This window comes from Marmota marmota, unplaced genomic scaffold, assembly GCF_001458135.2.
Source record: "Marmota marmota marmota unplaced genomic scaffold, marMar, whole genome shotgun sequence".
Classification (NCBI taxonomy): Eukaryota; Metazoa; Chordata; class Mammalia; order Rodentia; family Sciuridae; genus Marmota; species Marmota marmota.
Genome location: NW_025999863.1, coordinates 1,732,554 through 1,743,463, shown reverse-complemented (window position 1 = coordinate 1,743,463; position 10,910 = coordinate 1,732,554). Strand labels below are relative to the sequence as shown.

The window sequence follows — 10,910 nt, the reverse complement described above, 5'->3', positions numbered from 1 at the left end:
TGGGCGACCCGCCTGCTGCGCACCCCAGACAGCGCGGTGGGGTGACTCGGGCGCCCTGCTGGGGGAATGCCCGACGCCCCTTCCTCTTCAGGACCGCGGTGGACACGGATGTCGACCCCCATTCCCCGCCCAGAGACTCTAGAGGTCAGCTCCCGGCGACCTAGAGGTGCTGAGGTAGTGGGCAGTGGTGCGTGTCCGTGGGGGGGCGTGGCCGGCCTCGACCTCTGTCAGTTCAGCGCTGTTCCCTGGGTTTGGGTCTGAAAAGATTCGTTCCCTTATTGGACCCTCAGTTTTTCAGTAAATATAAAAAACTATAGAGTTTGCAGATAAAAATATGTCCAAAGGGGTGAATTTCAGGTTTAAAAAAAATTAATGTTTCAGCCCTCCCTTGGTTAAGTGTTCTCCCCCTTCTTCCCCATTACCACCTGTCCCCCATGCTGAGTGGGATGTTTGTAAAATGTATTTTTGTTGAATATTATAAAATAGTGTTCAACAACCCTGAAGATTACAGGCAAGTCATATGAAAATATTCTAGACTTTTCTATGTGAAACGACATCTGTGCAAGAATACGTGATATACGTACAGTTTGTAGAAATATTAAAAGTCCATCATGAAGGAAAGGCCAGCCTTGATGCAGAACAGGCTTTTACCTTGGCACCCCCCTTGAAATGAACCGGGTGTGGGGTTCCTGCACTCTGCAGATAACATTTTAAACTATGTGGTATATATGTACACACACACGCAGAGCATATGATTCATGTTACACATAGTCATATAGAATTCATGTATCAGGGCTGGGATTGTGGCTCAGCGGTGGAGTGCTCACCTCGCACAGGGCGGGGACCCGGGTTTGGTCCTCAGCACCACATAAAAATAAAGGCATTGTGTGTGTCCATCTACACCTAAAAAATAAATAAGTAAATAAATATTTTTTTAAAATTAAAATTCATATATCAAAAATAATGCGTATTTAGTTATATAATTGTATGTGGTTTTGCACACTCGTGTGCATTTTTCTATGTCTCTACATGTTGTAAAAGCAAAGAACAATCCAGGTATCAATGTGGAGTATTTCCTCAAATGGTTGTTTTAACGTTCTCCTTCAGGTGGCCCCGCAACTGGGAATCGGCTTGGAGTCATGCACTACGTAGGGGTCTGTCCTCCTGTGTCCCCGCCCGCCTCCCAGTTTCCATGGTGCCTATGTTTGACTTGCATATTTATTGCTTTCCAACTGAATGTTAGATCCACGCAGTGCAGAACTCTTCTGTTCTTCAGGGTGGTCGCCCTCGTGTCTGTGTTCACTAGACTTGTGTGATTGTAACCTGAATGCAGGAGTCCAGGGAGCCAGGGGGCCGTGTTACAGAGCTAGTCTTGAGTGGAGAGGAGGCTAGGCTGGAAGAGGATGCTCCTCTGCCTCTCCACAGTGTGGGCAGATCTAGCCAGCGCCTCACCGGGGGAGTCACAGTGCTGTGGACAGCAGAGGTGTGTGGTGTGTGTGAAGGAAGGTGGTGCCGTGAGTGCAGGCTTTGTAGAGTCACTGACCCCAGACCTTCTGAGTGGATGGTGTCACTGTCCCTGCATTCCCTCGAAGGCAAGCTGATTCTACATTGGCTCTTCAGCGTCATAGGCATGTTGGAGCTGAAGTCTGTGCACCTCTTACGAACACTCATACTGTGGGTGCTCAGTCGATGGCACACCTAACAATCAGTGTGGGAGAGAGTGTTACAGCATCTGATGGTTTAAAACCAGGAGTCTTGGAGTTTCCAGGGCCACGCCTGGTGTCAAGAGCCACCGGGAGGGTTCCTGGGACACTGTGGAGGGTCTTGTGGTGCGACTACTGAGTTCAATCCCCAGTGTCTTCCCCCACCCCCCGAATTACACTTCAGCCCCTTGTGGTGGTGCAGGCCTGTCATCCCAGGGGTTTGGGAGGCTGAGGCAGGAGGAGTAACATTCAAAGCTGGCCTCAGCAACCTAATGAGACCCTCTCTCAGAATCAAATATAAAAAGGGCTGGGGATGTGTCTCAGTGGTAAAGTGCCCCTGGGTCCAGTCCTCACTACCCTCCCCTAAAAAGATCATCCCGTGTGTGGCTCATGCCAGTTATTCCCTGGGAGCTCCCGGCTCACCACCTACAGCTCTTGCTGCTAGTGGATGTGGTTAGACGGGACTCCACTCAGAGAAAGACTTGTGGACAGGAGCTGCGTAGCCGACCACACTCTTCTCCAACCGTGGGGCACTCTGGTTTCTCCTGCGTGAATCTTCTTGGGTGATGGCCAGGTTGCAAGCGACTAAGAAAGACACTCAGGGTCACTCCAGGGGACTGGGCTGCGCAAAATAACCACCAAGAGACAGAGAGACCTTTTTCTTTGGGGGTCCGCAGAAAGCGGGAGAGAGAGAGAGAGAGAGAGAGAGAGAGGCCCCCCCCTTGCACGCGCTGACCTCTTTTATTGAGGAGAAGCCATTCAAATGAGGCCAGGGGTCAGGTTTCAGGGGGCTGAGTCTGGCTTCCTGATGTCTGCTGTCAGCAGATTGACTGACACCTGGGTAGGCCACACCCAAGAGCAGAGCAAGAGAAGGGGACACACAAAGGGCGTTTCCATGGAACATTCTGTCCCAAACAGGGCAAGGGGTAACATCACAAAGGAACAGGTGGGCGTAGGTCCACCCATGGGGATGTGGGAAGGCGCGCCCAGGCTTGAAGACACCGTCGCTCTAGGCAGCCAGATCACAGAGTGACATGCCACACCCATCAGAAGAGGAGACAACGCGGTCACGTGCTAGTGGGCTCCCACAGGTGAAGAGCAGGAGCAGCAGAATGACAAGGCAAATATACAGTGAAACTTAAAATTCTTCCAAAAGGTGACTCATCACCACACTGTGGTCTGAGTCCGTCTCCTTGACAAGAATGTTCAGTGTCATAGTAAAGAGGACATCCTCAAGACATTCTTCCTGCTTTATTGGTTCACGGCCACTTACACCACTGGGTGTGTGGCACATGTTTGTACAGGCGCAGAATGTGGCGTTCAGTCTGCCCAGGACCCTTCCCCAGGTCTTCCTTTCCTCTTTCCCCTTGGTCCCTCTACGCCACTGGTCTCCCTTCAGTTTTCTTGAGATCCTCCCTTATCTTTCTTCCCCTTTTCCTCCCTAGTGTTACCGCTGTTGGCCGGTGACGAGTCCTTGCTTCCCCCATGTTGAAGAATAACACCAGAGAGCACGCCCAGGCCAGGTCAGAGTAGAAATTAGAAGTTTATTAAAGGACAGCAGAAAAGACTTCTCCGGAGGAAGAAGGGGACCCAAGAGGTGGAAGGGCGGTTGTCTCCCCTTTTTATAGGTTTGATGATGGAATGTAGGTGGGAAGGCCCGAGGGGTGGGACACAGGTGGGCCAAACAAGTAATCTGGGCAGGAAGGACTTCATTATCACCTCTTGGGATGGGCTATCTCCAAATCTGTTGAGGGCTGTTTCCTGGGTTCCATTAACATTTCTTTGGGGTGGACTTTGGCCTAGGGCCTTTCTGGGACTTCATTAACATTCCATGAGTTGTCCTGCGTTTCCCAGAATCATGGTCAGCATGGCCTCCATTTTAGATCTTACTCAATATTAGACCCGATTTACCTAACTACACTGACTACCTAATTTTAAATCTGGCTTCACTAGCACCCACAGGACAGGAAGCACAGGACCGCCTTCCGAGTCTGGCTAATTCCATTTAACCTGCTGTTCTCAAGTTCCATCCATTTTCCTGCAAATGACATGATTTCATTTTCTTTATGGCTCAATAAAAGTCCACTGTGTATACACCACCGTTTCTCTACCCATCCATCCCTAGGTGGATACCAGGCTGGTCCGTAGTTCGAAAGCCTTAAGGTTTCTAATGTTTGTAAAAATGAGCCTGAACATGCTTATGTCTTCATTCTTATAAAAGATAATTGCTATCAACTCAATGAAGGGAGTTCCCACTGTTTACTAACACCCTTGGCCAGTCTGGAAACAGTGCTGAAGATGTATTTTGCAGCATAAATATAAATGAATTAATGACGGTAGTCTCATTCACTGCGGCCCGTATCCTTCATTCTGCTGTGGTTTCTATTTTACTTCCTTCTGTCTTGATACAGCACATAAAGCTTACACTTGCTTTATTAGGATTATTTTATATCTTTTACTAGCTTTACTTAGTACCACACTAAATTAATAAGACTTTTTAAAGTTTTTACTATTATGAATGAATAAGGAAGAATTTGGTAAAATTGTAACAACGAATTTACTAAAATTTACTAAACTTGAATGCAGAGGTAAATTCACAGAGTTACAAAGTGATCTGGCAATTTATGGTTTTAATACTTTAGGGCTGGGGATGTGGCTCAAGCGGTAGCGCACTCGCTTGGCATGCGTGCGGCCCGGGTTTGATCCTCAGCACCACATACAAACAAAGATGTTGTGTCCACCGAAAACTGAAACATAAATATTAAAAAAATTCTCTCTCTTTAAAAAAAGAATACTTTAATATATCCTTTCAGACCATGGAAACTGATGGCACTTGTTAGTACAAACTCATTCCTGCTTTTCAGAAGTTCTTCCTACATCACACAGTGGGGACCCCGACTCACGTGGTGCGCTGTGTGGCTACTTGTCACGAGGCAGGTGATGAGAATTCAGTTGAGACCAGTCTTCAGGTTTTCAATCTCCGTCTTTTCCGGCCCATGTCCGCAGCCCAAGCCTCTCTCATGGTGGTGGTCAGGCCAGCTGCAGCTCGTCAGCCACGTGGCTGTGAGGTGCCTGAGTGTGCCCTATTGCTGGAACTTTTTGGATAGAGGAACTCAATAAATCACCAGGCACTTCTGTCCACCAGCCTCTGTGCCCGAGGATTCTGCCCAACGTAGGCTAACGTAGGTGTTCTGGGCACGTTTAGGGTGCTCTAGGCCAGGCTGTGGCGTCGGGTAGTTAGGTGGGTCAAGTGCACTTTCAACTTACAATATTTTCAGCACATGGGTTTATCAGGATGTAACAGAAATTCAGAGACATCTACGTACAACTTATTTGAAAATATAATGGATATTTCTCAGAAACTATTTTTGTTTCAGTTGCACATAAACAGTAACGGGACACGTATTGTACTCAGCCCCCCGTCTGTCCCCAGTGACATCTCATAGATGAACCTGGTCAGGGCAGCCTCTCGACACTGCAGTAGGAAACAGTCCAGGTGTTTTTATGGGTGTTATTGACCCTGTCACAGTAGAATCAGGGACACAGAGGCATGAGAAGTTTCAAGAGAATGAGACGTCCATCATACAAATTAGACTACATACTTCACAAACTGGGACAAAAAGAACCTGGTAGGCCGCATAGACCTTGTAGGGACACCCATCTGGATGTCTCACCTGGAGGTGCATCCCTGAAGGGAAAGCCTTCCGTGGGGACCTGTGGCAGCCGCGACCTCTAACAGAGCGGAAGACAAGCAGCTGATATGCATTTTAAAGATACTTTTGATCGATGGGGCTAAACTCAGGAAAATGAGCCAGACCCTGGGGTCCCTGCGCACGTATTGCCACGTGGTGGTGACCTGACAGACTGCATAACAGCCTCTTCTAAAGCTCCTGCAAATGGGGCTAAACAGAATTCCAGACAGGGCATCCTGGGAGATGTAGTCCTGGCCTTCCCCTGTGACCCAGACGGTAGCCCTGCCACCTCTGCCTCCAGATTGCTGCTCCTCTCAGGCTTCTCTTCCTGATTCAGACTCATCGTCCAGTCCCCAGCAGGACAAAGAGCCAAGGCATCCTGTGAAAACAACACTTCACACCGACCACTCTCAGGATCTCTGCCTGCTACAAGTCTCTGCCGTCGAGTCAACCAACTGGTAAGTGGCTGCAAAGCTCTACAAATAGAATTGTAGTCCTCTGGCCAAAGGTGTTTTTACTGATAATACATACCTTATGTAAGTAAAAAAGTATTAACATCAAAATTGTTAGTTTTCTCAATAAAATAAAAAGGTAGAAAACATGTGATGTTCCGCGTGGAACACAGGGACAGTGAGATGCTAACAGACCCACGTTTCATTGGCCTGATGACCCACGTTTACGGAACCACCAACGACTACAAAAGTCACACTTACAATGTCAAAAACACACTGCAAATTCCTCGTTGGTGCAGCACACTTCAGAATGAGAAAAAGCAACTGAATTTATAGGAAAAACTTCTCTATTGAAATTTTATGTTCTATAAATGAAAGAGCACTTAGAGAAGTCTCACCCCAGTGTTTATTTGCAGGAAAACTGGAAATTCATTTGGTAGGGTTTCACTTTTAGGATGAGGTATTGGCCAAGGCGAGGCCCTAGTTATCAGTAAGATTTCTCTCCTGGGGTAAATTTTCTGGACTTTTATAGATGACTTAATTTGCATAGGTTTTTTTTTTTTTTTTAACATACTACTTACATTTATAGGGTTTCTTTCCATGGCGACTTCTCATATGACCTTGAAAGGATTTGGCACAACTGAAATCTTTCCCACATTTTTCACATTTATAGGGCTTCTCTTCCAACTGCGCTGCGTTTTCGGAAGGCTGAGGGCCCCTGGGAGGCTCTTCTGCACCGCTCACACTCACAGCCTTTTCTGCACCGCTCACACTCACAGCCTTTTCTGCACCGCTCACACTCACAGCACTCTCTGCAGTGTGCTTTCTCAGGTGTTTACGCAAGGAAGAGGCCCAGCCCAGAGCTTTCCCACACTTGTCACATCTGTAGAGTCGCTTTCCGTTCTGCACGATCACACTCGTGGAAGGACAGGAGCCCCCTGAAGGGGTTCCCATCCTGCCAACACTTAGTGATTTATTTTTAGTGTGCATTCTGACGTGTTTGTGCAGGGACGAAGGCCAGCCGAAGGCTTTCCCACATTTTTCACATTTATAGGGTTTTTCTCCATTGTGAATTCTCACGTGTCTTTGAAAGGACGTGAGCCAGCAGTAGGCTTTCCCACACTGCTTACACTCATAGGGTTTCTCCCCGGTGTGCATGATCATGTGGACGCGGAAGGACTTGGGGCAGCTGTAGGCTTTCCCACACTGCTTACACTCGTAAGGTTTCCCTCCGGTGTGCATCATCACGTGGACGCGGAAGGACTTGGGGCAGCTGAAGGGTCTCCCACACTGCTCACACTCAAAGGGCTTCTCCCCGGTGTGAGTCCTTATGTGTTCAGTGAGAGAATAGGAACGCAGAAATGTCTTCCCACAGAATCTGCACGCGTAGGGCTTCTCCCCACTGTGGGTTTTCACATGCGTCCTGAGGTATGAGGGGCGACTGAAGGCCTTCCCGCACTCGTCACACTTGTGCAGCTTCTGCCCCGTGTGGATTCTCCGGTGCCTCTGGAGGGAGGACGAGTGGGTGAAGACCTTCCTGCACTCGCTGCACTCGTAGCGCTTAGCTCCCCAGGGGCGTTTCCTGGGCGTCTGGCAGGAGGAGCCGCCACCCTCCTTCCTTTTACCCCGTGCACAAAGTCGCTTTATCATATGGATTCTGTTAAAAAGGGGGAGCATGTTAATGACTATTAGTGATTCATTTTTTAAATTTTTTGTATCTTTTTTACTTTTAATTTTTTATGTGGTGCTGAGGATGGAACCCGGGCCTCCCACATGCTAGGCCCGTGCCTACCCCTGAGCCGCGCCCAGCCCTGTGGTCTCTCATAGTTACACACCGGGATGATATCCACCTCCGCGTAAGTGTAGGTGTTCTGCCCTGTTATTTCAGAGTAGAATATACCAAAGGCTCAGGAACAGGGTTCAGCCATGGTCCATTACGACAGAAATAGTAAGGTCTGGGGATCCGTGATGATTGCTTCCAACGGAATCATCTTTCAAATACTCAATGTTCCAATCATATTAAGAGGATTTCTGGAAACTTCTCTTTGAATAAATTTGGATCCAGCTTTATCTGCCCTCCTCCCTCCCCCCTTCTTTCCCTCCCCCTTCCTTACGTGGAACACAGGGGTGCTTAATCACCAAGCCATCTCCCAGCCCACCACCTTTGTTGGGTCGATTAGGGCCCCCGCTGAGTTCGACCTTGAGATCACCATCCTCCTGTCTCAGGGTCCTGAGTCGCTGGGATTCCAGGTGGTCACCACTGTACCCGGCATGGCTTTGTACTCTTTTGGGGTTTTTTTTTAAGTTCCTTTTTTTTTTTAAATTTTTCAGTTGTAGATGAACACAATACCTTTATTTTTTATGTTTACGTGGTGCTGAGGATGGAACCCAGGGCCCCGCACAGGCAAGGCAAGCGAGCCTCTGCTCCCCAAGCCCCCGCCCCGGCCCTGTGTGTTCTGACCTTCCTCCTTACGCACTGAGAGTCCCGCGAAGTGACACTCACCTCAGATGTCTCCCCTGTTTGTTGTCCCTCTTCTCGGTGCTGTGCTGTCCCCAGGTCTCTCCCAAGAGGGAAGCCCAGGTGTCGTTCCCTTTGAACCTGGCAATTTTCTGCTTATTGGACAAGGTTTCCCCACAGGCTCCTGGCCGGGCGGGCCCACTGCGTTGACTGCCGTCATCTGAAACCCAGCCAGGGACAGACAGGAGGGCGGCGCTGAGGCCTGGCCCAGGCAGGAGCTCACTGTCTCCTTATTCCATTGTGACAGGCCCAGGGGACCAGAACGCAGGCCCCTAACATGCACAGAACCACCACAAGGACTCGGGCCAAGACCTCCCTGTAGCCTCAGTCAGTTTTTCTTAAAGAAAAGAGGTCTGTCTGGGCTCGTGGTTTTGGAGGCTGGAGGCTGGGCTGCCACGTTAGGTGGCTCCATCTGGCCAGCTTTGGGTGAGGTCCCCCCACCAGGTCAACCGTGGCAAAGGAGAGGACGGGAAGCGGTGGGGAGAGCCGAGGGCCAGGTCTGCTCTCCCAGGAAACCACTCGGTGGGCACCAGCCTGTCCCTGAGGCCAGCGTGCTCCTGCGAGGACCAAGCTCTCCTGACCCGAGACCCTGTCCTCCAACATGCTCCCACCCACGAGCTGAGGACCACGCAGCCACACCAGCCTCCACCGGGGCCTGTGAGTGGGAGCCCACACAAACGGCCCGAAAGCCAAACACAAGCCAGTGTGTCGCTCTGGACCGTCCCGGGGAGACCTCTGTGCTGTCCCCGGTGGCAGCCGTGACAGTCTCCTGACCCCGGGTCTTCCCCATCTACTTTCCACACTCTGCAAGGGGCTTAGGTCAGTGGCGGGTGAAGAAGAAGCCGCCCTCACCCACGGAGGCCAGGTGCCGGAAGGTCTCCAGCATCACGTCCCTGTAGAGGCTCCTCTGAGCACGGTCCAGCAGGGCCCACTCCTCGGGGGAGAAGTCCACAACCACGTCCTCAAAGGCCACTGGGTCCTAGAACAAACCATCAATGTGCACCCGAGAGGCGCTCCGCACTGGGGAACCGACTCGGTTCACAGGAGGCTCCCCCAGACCATGGCTCCCCACGTCGACTTACGGCCCCTCTGTGGACTCACTTCCCCGGGCCGGGATTCCTTTCCCCCCTCCTCCCTCGAGGCCATGCTGGGGACTGAACGCGCCTCACAGGGGAGGTAGAATCCCACCACTGAGCTGCCCTCCCAGCCGGAGTCAGCTCTTCCAGTCCTGAGGGTTGTGCCCAGGGAGCTCCACCAACATGAAACCTTCAATCTTTGAGTTTTGAGGCAGGGTCTCTCGGTTTGCACATGACCTCAGCTGGCGGTCCTCCTGCCTGAGCCCTGCTCTACCCACGCACAGGTTGGCTTTTCTTTTTTAGAAATAAATGTGGCACATATCAAGGTGCAGTTGGGTGTGACACTCTACCACAGCCGCGGGTACGAATGCCCGAGCCGACAGCTGGGGTGTTCCAAGTGCGCGGTGTCCCTCACCACAGTCACCACGTGTGGGGAACTGTCCATCCCAAGCCGAGGTCCGCGCCCCTTACCCGCGCTCCCCGCGCACCCGTCCCGGGAGCCCCGTCCTGCACGCCCTCCAGCCGGCGGTCTGTCTGCCCTTCCTGCAAGTCCCTCGCGTTGGAGTGGCAGGACTTCCTCTGTCCTGCAGCTTGTAATGTCCCCGTGTGTCCTGGCCACGTTCCTCATCCCCAGCCACAGTTCTGAGCACGTCCCACACACCGAGTGCGTCTCTCTGCCTGCTGTGGCCCTTCCATTCTTTTTTTTTTTTACTACTAAAAAGTTTAATATGAAAATGTGCGTGACCCGATTGGCATGTCACAGGTCACAGGCCCTCGGCTGAACAGCCACCACCCACCACGCACGCGCGTTTCCAGGCCTCTAACGGGTCGTCTCCTCGGGTTACCACCTGTCCAGTGTCGGGCTGCTGCCCGCGGGTCCACCCTGGCGGGTTCCACCCCGCGGGTTCCTCTATCACAAGATGCATAAAGGGTCAAATCCCAGAAATACTCCTGGTCACACCTGCCACCATTTCATTTCAATGACACCTCCTTGTCCCTAAACTTTTCGGCAAGGGCAGGCGGGCCCCTCCATCCTCACAGGACCGTGGGGCAGCGTCTGGCAGAGCCCAGGATGCACTGGAGCAAGGGAGAAGAGCTTCATGAAAGTGACACACATTTTCGTTTGAAGACTATCGACTCTTGTGGCAAGAACGACCTCATCCTGCCAGTGCCCCACCCGCCACTCAGCACCGCACCAACCAGTCCACCCCTGGTGCCAGGGGGTAAAACCCGAGAAGGCTCCGGGTGAGGCCAGGGGTAAGACCAGGGGTGAGGCCAGGGGTAAGGCTCGGGGTGAGGCCAGGGGTGAGGCCAGGGGGTTCTCCTGCTGCACCCCAATCGACCGCAGGCTTCTAAGGATATGTGGAAACCAACTGGCACCAGGTCAGCTGGCCACAGGCAGTCATTACAAGTGCACCAGACTCTACCTGTGCATGAGGACATTTTTGAGGAAAATGCTAATTTTGTTT

The 10,910-nt window shown here is 51.3% G+C and overlaps 1 protein-coding gene across 1 annotated transcript; it reads right to left on the bottom strand.

Moving 5' to 3' along the window:
• Positions 1–6,420: 6,420 nt before the first annotated feature.
• Znf556 (zinc finger protein 556) lies at positions 6,421–7,497 on the bottom strand. Its single transcript, XM_015503622.2, has one exon. It carries the CDS (start codon positions 7,495–7,497, stop codon positions 6,421–6,423), a length of 1,077 nt encoding a protein of 358 aa, XP_015359108.2.
• Between the last annotated feature and the right edge of the window lie 3,413 nt (positions 7,498–10,910).

Excerpts from the sequence above, each read along its gene's own strand:
- Znf556 (XM_015503622.2), bottom strand. The coding sequence starts at position 7,497 with ATGATAAAGCGACTTTGTGCACGGGGTAAAAGGAAGGAGGGTGGCGGC.